Source organism: Pygoscelis adeliae, unplaced genomic scaffold, assembly GCF_000699105.1.
Source record: "Pygoscelis adeliae isolate BGI_AS28 unplaced genomic scaffold, ASM69910v1 Scaffold306, whole genome shotgun sequence".
Classification (NCBI taxonomy): domain Eukaryota; kingdom Metazoa; phylum Chordata; class Aves; order Sphenisciformes; family Spheniscidae; genus Pygoscelis; species Pygoscelis adeliae.
In genome coordinates, this window is record NW_008825072.1 from 2,413,070 (window position 1) to 2,426,657 (window position 13,588).

Sequence of the window (13,588 nt, forward strand, 5' to 3'; positions counted from 1 at the left end):
CAGCTCATTATTAGAGACTTATGCTGTCGCCATAGTAACTAACGTATGAAGAATTCATTAAAAAGAGGAAAAAGATGGCTTTATTTTGAACTGAAGTTATTTGGGACGGGGGAAGAGGAATAGCTGATCAGGAACGCTTGTCACTAAATGCTTAGATTTTCTGTACTCTGCTTTGAGCTTGGACATGTCCTTAGTTGTTCCACTAAGTTGAATTCTGATACTGAATCAAAGGTAAGTCTACAGAGAGCACTGAGTCTGCATGCAGTATTGTCCTGAAAAAGTGGATTCTGAAGCGTAACATAAATTTACATGTAGCTTGTCAGTAAATGTGTATATATAGTCATTATTCCTTTACATTAGGAGTATTGCTTTTGGGTATCTTTTTATTGGTTAATGCATAATTATTGTATAAAAATATTTGGGAAATTAGACTAGATTCTTCATATACTGATGATGTGGATTCTGTTTTATATTTTGAGCTGCTTATTAAATACGTAAATCTTTTATGTGTGTATTGGTTGGTGGAATCTACTTAATCATATAGTAGAAGACTAAAGGGCCTGTCCTGAACCTTCGGATAGTTCTGTTGGAAACACAGCAGAAGCCAAGGAGAATAGAAACTTGATTTTTAGATGTCTTGTGACAAAGCACTCTCTTCTAATTCAGGTGCTGTTCAGAGAAATCTACCTGTACTCTGGGTTGCTAGAAGCATAATTTTATGTTAATACTGAATTTTTTTTGTTATATGCGATACAATGGTACACTAATTTGCATTGTCTTTTTACAGCCATCTTTGAATCCAGAAGCTGGAAGACACAACAACCAGAACAAACCTTTAGGAACACCTTCTGGAGTATGGGGTAGGTAAAGGTGTTTACATCCCTGTACAGAATGCTGATGCTGAAGCAGAAAGTTGTAACCGATGTTTAAATGCTAGTTTTGTCACTCAAAAAGATTTTAAAGACTTAAGTGAAGCAGACAGTTTGCAGCTTTCTCTCCTTTGTTGTTTTCCTCCCCCAGTCTTCACTAATCTGTTGGCCTTTTTGTCTACTTGAAACTGTGCTTGTCTTGTCTTAAAAAAACTGCTGGTGGCAGTAATGTCGCTGTTCTGCATTTGCTTCCTGTCTTACTGCAGTTACAATTTCATGCAGACATCACTTGAAGGGCAGAGCAGATTTGAGTGAACTAGGCATTAGTTCCTGACTTGTGATCTTCATATTAGAAATACAGCAAAACTGTCATAATTCTGTGGTTTGGATTTATTTGATTTTTTTTTTTTTAACTCAGAACAGGATTGCTCTTAATTCTGATGTGGTATGTGAATCTGTGCCTTTAAAAAAAAAAAATTTTGCGTGAAACAAGGTTCCAGTTCTAGCAGCTAAATTCAGGTTTGTTAATCTCTAGTTAGAATGCAGCTAGATCAGTTGGGTTAGATACTGTAAATAGTACAAATAAAAAAAAAAAAAACTCAAACCCACTTCTTGCTGTAGTACCAGATTGTATTCTTTTTTCATGTTTGTCAGGTAGCTATTGTTCTGCTCAAAAAATAATGACAATTAGCATTTACGGGGCTTTTACCTGTATAAACAGGCTATTACTGTTTTTAAATTGTTCTGCTCCTGCAAATGTGTTGATTTGGCCTAAGAAATATTAATTGTGCTTGTTCGTAAAAGCACTGTGTCTTTTAAGGTATAAGTTATGCAAAGTATTTTTGCTGTGCTAGTGAATTAACAAAGCTGATCCATGGTTGCTCAAAAAAATGCTAATATCTGTTCTGATTCCTGTAGTATGGTGGAAAGCTGTTAGCTGATGCCACCCATAGGTTTTTCCCTTCAATGTCAAGGGAGCTGTTGTGGTTAAATGAAAAAAGATTGGACTTTGACATCCTTATCCAGTATCTTTGCTGAAAGCTGAAATGAAAGAACAGCTGATAGCAGTCTCAGAATCAGATGTGTAGCATCTAAGATTGAGAGGGGAGAAACTGGATCAGTGTACCGAAGCTGTTCTGAAATACAGTTGTTCAGTTTCATAAACTTTCTTATTTTATTTTTACAGAAAACCCCCCTAGTGCCAAGCAACCTACCAAGATGCTGGTCATCAAAAAGGTTTCAAAAGAGGATCCTGCCGCCGCCTTCTCAGCTGCATTTACATCACCTGTTTCTCACCTGGCAAATGGCAACAAAGCCACCACTATTGTCCCAAGTGTCTACAAAAATCTGGTTCCTAAACCTGCAGCTCCTCCTTCCAAGGTACAGGGGTTTCCAACCAAGTTAGTGAACCGCAGATCAAGGGAGAACGCTGTCCCTTGACAAGGGAATCAACCCCCTAACAAGTAGCAGGAGTTGGGGTCCAGTAGGTCATGAGGTAGTGGCCTTTACAGTAGAGGTCTGTTTACTACTAAAATTGTTGTTCCCTGTTAAAATGCCATTTGGTCTTGTCCGTATAGAGAACTAACCTCTCTTCTGAAGAAATTAATGTCTGTTTGAATGGGTGTGTTCTCATGCATTAGACAAATCCTTATCTTAATTAGACAAAACAAGCAATGCTAGAGAAGTGGAATGTGTGCTGCGATGTGCTTGAATTGTTCATGTGACTGCCTTGAAAAATCTTTATTGGGTTACAATACTTTTATGTGTTTAAAACATAATTGAGGCTAAGATCAGATTAGATTGTAACAGCCTCAATTTAGCTCTAATTTAGTTGAGCCTTAAAGACATCCTGGAAAAGTAATGGGTTTTGTGCTGTTATTCTTTTACTGAAAAAAATATAGGAGTGTTGAAAAAACAAGTAGTTTTTTTGTTTCTTAGTTCTAGGCTTTATCTTGCCTGTTTTTCCAGAGAATTTACATGTACAGATGCCCTAGAAACTTTGTAGGATTGATAGTGAAAGTATTTAAGAAGCTAAAGAAAATTATTAGCTAGGTCATTCTTTAAAAAGGTGTCCAAATACTTTGAGTTCTAAAATTTATTAATTACTAACTCTGGCTGTGACATTCGAACAAAATCTTCCTTATGATTAGAGTAATTAGTCTTATACACTTCAAAGATAAAAGCAAAATAGGAAAGATTAACAGCTTTTTTGTAAGAAATCAAGTTTAGAGCTTCTTTCTCTTCTGTAAGTTTCTCTTAATTCAGGCCAAATTCTGCCAGCTACAGGAAAAATCCTAATGGTTAAAATTATTATCAAATTGTCTGCTGGTGTCATCAACAGCGCTTTTGTTAATGAATGGTGACCATTAGCAAAGCTAAAAGGTGGGAGATCAGCATATCCTTAGGCAGAAAAACTGTGTGCATGATGCCTTTTTTTTAAAGGTACAGACATAAAGCAGCTATGGTAGGATGCATTATTCTGAAGACTCTAGAAAGTTGTACAGAAATTGCAGTGCATAAAGTAGTAGAGGGGTCAAAACATTCCTTTTGACAAAGCAGTACTGGAAAGCTGTCACAGACAAACTGAATGGAAAATGTTTTTGTTACGTTGTACCAAGTAGTACTGAAAGGCGGCAGTGAAACAAGTGCATTCTTTCTTGGCTAATTGAGATGGCTAATTGTTCACAGTCAAGCAAGCCATGAAGGTCATAATCTGCAAACGATTCCTTTTGATATTCATCTCTAGTTGTGCTTGAATCTAGTGGCCTCCCTAAGAAAGCAATAGGGGTCTGTCTTTGAATTTGTCTAAGCTGCCCCTTTGTGGACGCTGGGAGAACAACAATCAGCAGCCAAGAGCTGGGTATCTAAACGGTGCAACCACCGGATCTGCGGAGAGAAACTTTTTGTCATAGTAATTCTACACCCTAATTTTAGTACCAAGCAATATTGTGCAGATCGGGATATTTTCTGGGTTTGAAGGGAATGTTTGGAATGTGTGCTGTGAATGCCAAATAATCCATTCAGTAACGTGGACTGCTCTTTCTTTTAAGCTGGAGTGGAAGAGTAATGCTGATGGCCTCCCTTGCTGATTTATTTATGTAAAAATGAATAAAATAACCCAATGGAGAGTGAGAACATATTGAAATAATGGCTTCTGCTCTCGTTGCTTGCAGAATGCAAGATCTGTTGCATCTCAGATTTAACTGAGTCCTACTTGTGCATGAGTTATTTTGCTAATGACTTGAAGCTGGCTTCAGAAGTCTAATGGGTGAAAGGAACCAGTATGTTTTAATGCTCTGACAGGTGTATTTCTCATGCTACTTCATACAAGTTTCTGTAGGATCTGTTGTTAGGATCCTTTTTGTAAAAACTGTCACTTCACAGTTTGTCCTTGGTTGATAAGAGGGGCTCATTATATTCCAAGTAACAAAAACTTATCTTGAAGTCTTTGCTTTTCAGCCAAATCGCCAGTGTATTTGAAGGGATACTGCAGAGAGTATCCAGAGCAAAACAGCTAGTGCTCATGCACTTTAATGAACTGGCTGCTTTTTCTTTTTTTTTTTCTTTGTTGCTAAATCAGTGCAATGATGGACACTTTCAGAGCCCTAGGAAATAAATAATTTGCATTCTTAGCCTGGACAGAAATATTCCTTGATGTGCTTCTTCCTTGCACAGGGGAAGTTCCTGTCAAGTGATACAAACTCTTTCTTTGTGGCATACAGTGTTCCCATATGAAATGTGAATTTAATTGTTTTTTTTTTACTTCCCGTCTGTGGGTAGCTGTAAGATGCATTGCATTACTCGGTGGTGATTCCAATTAATGAAGAGCAATGCTGGATTTTCTCTTTGAGCTCTAACGGTGTTTTACTGGCGGGTGGTGCCCATGAAGCAGATTTTGTGTGGTTTGGGGAAAACAGAAGAAGACAGGGAAAAATAATGGGTGTTGAGGTAAACGTGAGACTGTTCTTGGAGAGGGAGGAAGAATATCCATACAGCAGCCAACATAATGTTTGGGAGTTTGTTTTACTAGCAAGCAACCCCTTCTTATGCCTTACCATTTACTGTCCAGTATTTTGTGTTCTCTTCAATATAGCCAAGTCCATGGAAAGCCAACAGAAGTGAACATAAACCAGGCTCACTTTCCTCCAGCCGTGACTCTGCCTTTACCAGTCCAGTGTCTGTAACCAAACCAGCAGTACTGGCAAGTGGCTCAGTCCTCACCTCTCCCAAAGAGGTAAGAGGTTGGGTTTGGGGGTAAGGTGGGAACTTTTATCACTATCACCTACTGTAGCTTAAACATGGTAAGGTCCTCTCTGTATGTGGTATACCGAGCTTTGCACTCTTGAAGAATGACTCACTTGTACATTCTTGGCACATTCTGCCACATCTCTGATACGCTAAAAGAAATAATGTGGTTTACCTGGATGTAAAGCCATTGGTGTTTGTCTGAATGTATTAGAATTTCTCTCCAATATAAAAAAAAAAGTAGTAATGCTTTAAATAGTGTTGCATAACTAGACATGCATAGACTTGGTGTTATCAGTGCAGATACCAAGAACTGATGGGAACAGATAGGTAAACTGATTCCTATGCTTTTCTTTAATATGGGAAAAGAAGGGGAAGGAGGGTGATCTGCCTCACTTCCTTTCTGTAGGAGAGCAACAGCACAAGCAATGAGCTCTGAGAGGGTTGAGGGGGTTTAATGTGTGTACGTGTATCTTCAGCTACAGTGTCTGTTTTTAATTTTGGTGTTGGAAGGAAGTGAGGTGGAAACTGACTGACCTCTGCTTTTGGTCTGAAGTATGGAGAGAACTTTGCATATTGTTAACATTTCAGCAGTAACTGAAAAAACACATTTTGGCCAACATTTCTGTGCATCACTTCATAGCTTATACACAAAATGCTGGTTTGGAGCTTGAAATTCCCCAAAGCTTAATAGAAAAGTGACACTGAATAACTTTTCTCCTCTGCTCCTGGGAATCAAAATTCAAGAGGTTTGTGATCATATGTAAAAAGAACAAAAATGAAACAGACTGTGATAAGTGACCTACTCACATAATTTGAAATGAGTCTGTCTGCATTTCAAGCGTAACAGTGGGGGGTTTTTTTGTAGTTGTACATTTGCCTTTTTCCTTTACAGATCTTACTTCTAAAATAAGACTGTCATCTTTATGATTCTCTGCTTTTCAGGCTTTATTTTGCAACAGCCTGTACTTTTCTGCTTTAGCCACTGCTGTGAGTGTAAAAGCAGTCATTAAAAGCAATAGTTAACAAGCATGCACCTGCCACTTTGACAAATAGATCTTGCACTGTATCCCTTTCCCTTACCTTGCCTTGTCTGTCCTCAGACCAAGTCCTTTGTGCTACTGACAGCCTTCCTTTTTGTGTAATGCACAGCACAGTATGGACACCTTTGCAGTATAAATATGTAAACTTAAATAGGCTTTCACCTCCAGGTAGATACCGAGAAGGGCATTCACTTTATAACATAGAGTAGTAACACAAGTAGTCTCCATTATTTTATTACACACACACACACCGCCCCCGCAAGAAGGTCTTGCCTGAAACTCTAGTCAGCAAAGATGTCAGGTACTAATCTGACAGCAGGAGCAGGCAGCTGGGTTTTCCCCAGAACAAGCAGTACTTCCTTTAATACTTCTTTTATTACCATTGTCAATCAACTAAACAAAAAGGGCTTAAAAATTCCTCCCAAATAAAATTCAACACTTGTAATACGTTTTTCTTTGAATCTGTTGGAGACACGCAGTATGAAAACACAGGACCATGGCCAGCAAATACTACTGTAATCCTAGCTCCCCAGGCCTACTACAAGTAATCTCTGCCGTTTTATTTCTGAAATGGGGATAATGCCCCTCCTGCGGAAGTGTTGAAAATATCACCTTTATTCATAAGAGACCACAGTGTGTTGAAAACTAAAATGGTGCCAACTAGCACTGGCACCATGTCCTCACAAGCCAGTCTAAGGTAACCAAATTAAGATACAGTCTGAATTCTTAAAATGATACAGGATGACTTTTCTGTTAGAGAAGCTACCCCTGTTAAACAGACTGATATCTGAACAAATTTGAGATTATGCATAGTGATCTCATTAAAAAAAAAAACAAACTGAGATGCCTTGATGTTTCAGTCAAAGGGCTAAATCTACCTTTAGAAAAGACGTCAAAAATGACTACTTGTACCCCTTTACATAACATTCTTTTTTAGTATTATAAAGCCTTCTACAGAAAGTTATGAATAAAATCAGAATTGAGGTGAAATTCAATTCCCTTTCAGGACTCTTGTTTCTAAACCTTAGCTTTAACTGTCTTCACTTAATGTGTAGAAATAAGTTTTAGTACCTCAGCAGTTCTATACAGTGCCATTAAAATGGCTGCTTCTAGCAAAGAGCTCAAGTGCTTTAGTAGAGTATTCCAAATTACCAAAGACATCTAATTTTTATTCTCCTTTGTTCATTGTTACCTTCTGGCACTGCAGTCTTACTAATTACTATGTTGAGAGCTTCAATTTCAGTACTCTGCTAGCTTTTTATCCTAATATTCAGAGTCACTTGTTATGTCTGTTACAATTGCTGATTTGTTCCTTACTGTGTTGAATTAGGCAAAATCTGAAAAGGCCACCTGAGAAATGTTTACCATAAGACATTACTTTCAGCATGCACTTCCCTGAAAGGCATTATTACACACCAGTGTTTCATGTGCAGCCGGCATTAGAAATACAAGCAGAAGCTGCTGCCTTGTTTTTGTTTTGCTAAATATTTTAGTTCTCTTGATCTTCGCTCAGAGCACTGTGAGTATGATAAAAACACTTTGCTAAAGATATTCATTTTGAAGAGCCTGAATTTGCAACCTTCCCACCCTAGTTTAAAAAAAAAGGCAGGGGGGAGTGGGAAAAACACTACAGGCTTTAGGAAATTTTACTCTGTTTTAATATTGAGGGGAAAAAAAAAATCAAAGCAAGTAAGGAAGGAAAAGAATAGTTTTGCATGCAAGATTCTAGCGTCAGGTATCCATATTAATGACTAAATTCTTCCTCATCTTAGAGTAGCCAGACATGAACTCTGTATATGAGCAGAAGGTTAAGATATAGGGAACTTCCACATAACATGCTTTTAGATTTCTTTTGCGTGTCCAGTCAAAATGACAGAACAGATTAAACTGAAAGCTCATCTTGGTTAGCACTACTTTCATTGCAGTGTCATGGCTGGCGCACTGCTAATGTGCAAACTGTTGCGCCTTATGCCTGGTTCACAGATTCAAGATAATTAAGAAGGCTTAAACACTGTGGAAGAGCATGGGAGGTTACCTTGAGTTCATGAATTGAGCTGAGCAGATTTCCCACAGGCTCCAGGCTTGTCTGTGTCTGGCTACACACTGAACCATCTGGGCTGCAAGTGTACATAGCAAGGAATCGGCAGCGTGCTCTTCAGGGGAGGATACCGAGGCTGTGGCTAGCTATTTCACATCCAGCTGTGGTTAGTTCAGGATGTGACCACTCCCTGAAAGGAGATTAGCACCCCATAGCTTAATTTCAGGGTAGAGTCTGTCAGGATGGCTTAATACACAAATTTGAACTGAGCCTCATCTCCTTATTTTTTTAATTTTTGTAGGGCAAGAGTCCTGCATGAACTTCTCTGCCTTAATATTCTGTTGTAGGCTCCAGCATTGCTTCAGAGAGTTACATTGCCAAGGAACAAAATAAACCTATTCATGGCCATGTGAATGGACTCCTAGGGGAAGAAAAAAAGATTAAGAATCGATAATGATAGGTGGGAGAACAATGTGCTGCTAAGGGAAGAAGTGAATGTGCAACACCGGTCAGTGTTTTGATGGGAATTTGACAGTACAGTTTTTTGAGAGGTTAAGAGCCAGCCAAAGAACTGATGGGTGATTGAAAGGTGTAAGCACAGAGCCTGAAGAGGGCCCCATCTTTGCAGCAATACAGTTTGAAAGTCTCTATATTCTATCTTCCTTGTCTAGAGTCCTTCCAGCACCACCCCTCCCATCGAGATCTGCTCTTCACGCTTGACGAAGCTGATGCGCCGTACCACTGATAAAAAGAGCGAATTCCTGAAGGCACTGAAAGATGATAGGAATGGGGAGATAACAGAGAACAGAGAATGTGACAAGCTGGAGGATGTAAGATCGCTGTCCTTACTGTATACATGATCATTATGTATGTATTTTTAGGAGTTGGGTACTGAAAAAAACAGAGCAGTGTATGTAATTCCGGTTCTGGAGGAGGAAAGGAATGACTTCCATTGGCCCACATGCCAGCAGAACTAGTGCGCAGCACTGTGATGAAGGGAGATACGTAACATGATGAAATGCAAATGGATAAGTAATAAAAGAGATGGCAGGGAAGGTCACAGATGGTGAAGGTAGTCTAGATTTTCGCAAGGATTCTCTAAAGAGTGGAACAACAGCATATTTTAAGATCTTAATTTGCTTTCAAACTTCCTTGTCAAACTACATCCACAGGAAAGTAGAACTCAGCATTCGTGAAAGGTATAGGATAGTGGCTCAAGCCTCACAGGCTTGGACCAAACCACTAAGTGCGTAAGTCTGTGGCTTAACATGTATGTAAAGGGTGTCCTTAGGAGTATTTCATTCTCATAGTTTTCTTGCTCTCACTCTGAAGCCTCTGATGATAGTTTTGTAATGCCAGCACTTACTCCCTGGACACAAAAGTGCAGTCCACCAGATGTTGTTCATATTGTGTTGTCTTGTCACAGCCAGGTAGAAGTTGCTTTCAACCATTATCAGTCCAGGCTCTGTAAAAAACACTGACTCAAGGTGAAAGGCTTTCCTTCCAAAAGCAGAAGCTTGAACTTGGAACTGTGCTACTGGCAGTCTGTGCAAGCACACTTCAATGCTTTTATTTTTCTTTAGATGGAGAGCAACAGCACACCAGAACCAAAGGAAAACTGGGAGGAGAACTGCCATCAGAATGGCCTTTCTCTCCCTTTGCCGGAGGAGGGGGAGAACCTCTCTCATTCATTGGAAGCAGAACACAGGTGAGTAAATGGCAAAATAAAGTGTCTGGAGTAAAGGAGGATGAGTCCTTGGACTGTGTGAGGAGAAGGAAACTACTTCAAAGACAACTCTCTTTCTGGGAAGCAGCAGTAGCTTTGTGTGTACTGAGCTAGAGGTGTGTGGGCTTCGTGACTGGTGCTGGACTGGGTGGAGTCTTACTGAAAGTAAAACAAGACACTGATGACAGATGAGCCAAGACGTTACCAAGGTCTGTAATTAAATTCCAGTGCTCCTCTAGTGCCACATCCCTGTGTGTTAATGCTGCCTAGATACTTACCGGCCCACACTGGGAGTGAGTGCAAACCTAGTGTGATTCTGGTTAATTTACAAGCAGGTGTCCTAAATGGGATGGTCTGAAGACTGAAGATGCACCCTCACACACACCACTTTCTTTCTGTCTGCACTTAGAATACTCCTGTGCTGCTTTAAATGCTGTAAAAGTGGAGGAGAGTTAAGAAAATATTTACCTAGTATTTCAGCTTGTATCTCGCTTCAGTAAGTAGTGTGAGCATCTGGTGTCAGCAGATAGTAAGTTTTAGGAGATTCTGAGCTGCAATACTGGTTTGATTGCCTCATGTCCTCCTTCATCGTGCTTGGGTAGAATTTCAAACCTCTGCCTTGCTTTCCCTCTGCCACACTAGTTATTTACCCATTGTACAGGACTGCTGATGTTTACATATTTGTAAATGACATTGAAAAATGTTGGGTAAACACGAAGCATTGTTGAAGTGGTCTGTAATATACAAGAGTCCCTGGTGAATCGGGAGTGAATTAATACAAAACGTTGTGCTTCATGGACAAAATGTTCTCTCCTTTGCCATTGTTCCTTTGCTTTAATTCCCACGCCCCTTTTATTTTCTCCACAAATCAGGTTATTGAAAGAAATGGGGTGGCAGGAATATCCTGAAAATGACGAGAACTACCTTCCCCTCACGGAGGATGAGCTCAAAGAGTTCCAAATTAAGTCAGAGCAGGTATGTTTACAGCTCTTGCTACTTATGACGGCTCTTCTCCCTCTGCCTTCTCACGCACAAGTCTTCTGTGGCTTAATTCTTAAGGATGTTCGAGAAGACAAAGAATTGAAGTGAGATTGTAGCGCAGTTGATGATTCTGCATTACCCGTGCAGAGCATGTGTATACAGTTAAATATATAATTTGTGTTCACAGATGGTTGGTGACAGTTACTCTCTCCGCACTTTTGCTTGTTTTAAAACTTGCTTTCATTCCTACAGCGAAGAAGAAACGGATTTGGGAAGAACGGATTTCTTCAGGGCCGCGGCTCCAGCCTGTTGTTCCACTGGAGAAGCACTTTTAAGACAAAGATTGAGGACTCAGACACAGAAACTAGTAGCAGCGAAACGTCAGATGACGATGCCTGAGAGTGGGCACAAGAAAATTAAAATAAATAAAACCAACCCAATAAACTCAGTTCATAGTTCAACATGTGTTTGGGGTTGTATAAACTAAACAGAGTTTATTCTGTCTCCAGTCTGTTCAGTTTTTTCTTTTGTTGTTGATACTTCATGCACAAGGGAAATAATTGTATCCCAAAGAAGAGAGAAATTGGCTTCTTTAGCTTTTTCTTTTGGTTTTGCCCTAATGCTTAATAGAAGTTTGTGCAGCTAGCAAATTTTGACAAAAAATCCCTTGTGGGGCAGTGCACAAGTTCAGTCTTGTAAGCAGGATACAAGTGGCTGACTGATCTTTGCAACAACAAGCTTCTAACAGTGCCGCCTGCATTACATGATGTCGTGCGGTAACAGTGTGCTAAAACAATCATTGTCAATGACAAAATGGCTATTGAAGTTCTAATTATGTTAAATTAATGCTAATAACATGAATTTTTTATTTTATTTTATTTTTTTGGCGGCTCGGGGAGCTTCATCACTTAACCAGGCGTTTGTGGTTTTCTTTTTTTGGGTACAGCTGTAAAATATTTGGATATAGGAATTGTTTGTGTTCTTCTTCTTGCAGCCTTGATATTCAGGGTGGATTGTAAAATATAAATTTTTTGTGAGATTTCAAAGATTAAGATTATTTTGATAACATTATTTACAGATTTAAAAAAGTGACTATCACATTGAGTCTGTATGAGGGGGAAAAACTACTGCATCAAAAATAACTAACTTGGAATAAATATTTTGCATCAGTTTGCCAATTCTAATTGTCTTTCTTATGTAAGAAAAGCTTTCCTCTAAAGGGACCTGCAACTTTGGGGGTTCAATAGCACTGGGGATAAATAGTTTCTTCTCCCGCTGTATTTTTCCACTTGGCAAACATTGCTATAGCGCTCAGACTGCAGGAGCTAAACTCTTCCTTTAAGAAGGGAGAAGGAGAACAATGGTGAGATGATAGCCCGTGTTTGTTGCTTTTTTTTTTTTTTTAAAGAAAGGAAAGAAAATAATTCAAATTATCTTCCACTAAAGCAGTTTGCTTTTTTTTCCGCTTCATACAAAATCGTGAAGCTCGACTGGTCGGTGTCACTTGTTCCTAGTGCAATGCTGCTGTTTATGTTCACAACGTGGCAAGGGAATGTCTGAATCCAAAGCTGTTTTCATTGAACTCTTTTTTAAAAATTCATGAAAACATTTCTATTAGATTAAAAAGGATTTTACAAACAACTTGGTTGTGGCCTAAGCTATTTCAGTGTCTGTTTTAAGTTCAGCTTGTACACAAATGTTTTGGATTGGAAAGTATTTGCATGGTTGTGCACTGTTTGCAAGTGGGTTGGATGGAATTGCACGTTGAGTACGAAATCCTGGTCTCGCTGACCTGGGGGGATTTCACCCAAGGGTCTTGCTTGGGTTTTTTTAATCCACTCCAGACCAGGCAGAGAGGACAGATGTGTAATAAAATTCTAACGTTTAGCCGTGAATCTTTGCATCTGGACTCAAGGGAACGCTCTCGGCAACACCAGGTGTAACTGCTACTTGTGCCGGTAGTTCCCGCCGACACAGTTGGCCCCCTGGGTACGAGGGGCGAGGGCTATTTCTTCATCGCCGCCAGCTGAAGGCCAGGCTCAAGTTGCTGGGCCTTCCTGGGAATGCTCGGGGAAGCGCTCGGTCTCCTGTAAGACGTTTCACAGATCATCTAGTTCCTTTCGAAGGTCCTACCGCTTTGGTCCTATCGAACGTGGCTTTTGTCTGGAAAAGTTTATGCATTTTTTAAAAATTTAACATCCTACATCCATTTAAGTGAAAAACTCTGCAAGTGTATTCACGTTGTTGTCAAGAAACGGGGTAAGTTTAAAAAAAGTCCTTCACATCACATCCGTGCTGATGGCCTCTTGTAATGGGACCCTAGGTTGCCAAACAGTTCCTGCCTAGAGTAAGGAACCTGCCTGATGGGGGGACAGCACGGCATGACGTGGGCACCGAGGGCTCCTTCTGTTTCCCGCCAAACTCCAGCTTCTGTGCCCTGACCCTCTGAGGAGATGTGCATGGTTAAACATCGATGAACCTGTGAAAGGGTTACGGACTGCCTCTGGGAGAGCCGAAGTCAGCAAATCCCCGTAAATCAAACAGCAGGATTTTCCTGAGCAAGTCGCTGATTATCTGTGACTGGTATCGCCAGCGGTGAAGGGGGAGGGTGACCTACAGCACCCTGAGAAGAGCCTGCGGATGCTCAGCAAGCAGAGACGGGGGGCAAGGATCGAAAGAGGGGAGC

The 13,588-nt window shown here is 40.0% G+C and overlaps 1 protein-coding gene across 1 annotated transcript in view; it reads left to right on the forward strand.

Moving 5' to 3' along the window:
• Positions 1-12,080, forward strand: part of GPBP1L1 (GC-rich promoter binding protein 1-like 1) — an 18,020-nt gene extending 5,940 nt beyond the window's left edge. Inside the window, exons 5-11 of the mRNA XM_009326591.1 lie at positions 788-860; positions 2,056-2,249; positions 4,963-5,103; positions 8,867-9,025; positions 9,779-9,903; positions 10,794-10,896; positions 11,155-12,080. Of these exons, the coding sequence (XP_009324866.1) occupies positions 788-860; positions 2,056-2,249; positions 4,963-5,103; positions 8,867-9,025; positions 9,779-9,903; positions 10,794-10,896; positions 11,155-11,301 (942 nt within the window). The 3' untranslated portion in view covers positions 11,302-12,080. The remainder of the gene's footprint in view (positions 1-787; positions 861-2,055; positions 2,250-4,962; positions 5,104-8,866; positions 9,026-9,778; positions 9,904-10,793; positions 10,897-11,154) is intronic.
• Positions 12,081-13,588: the final 1,508 nt, after the last annotated feature.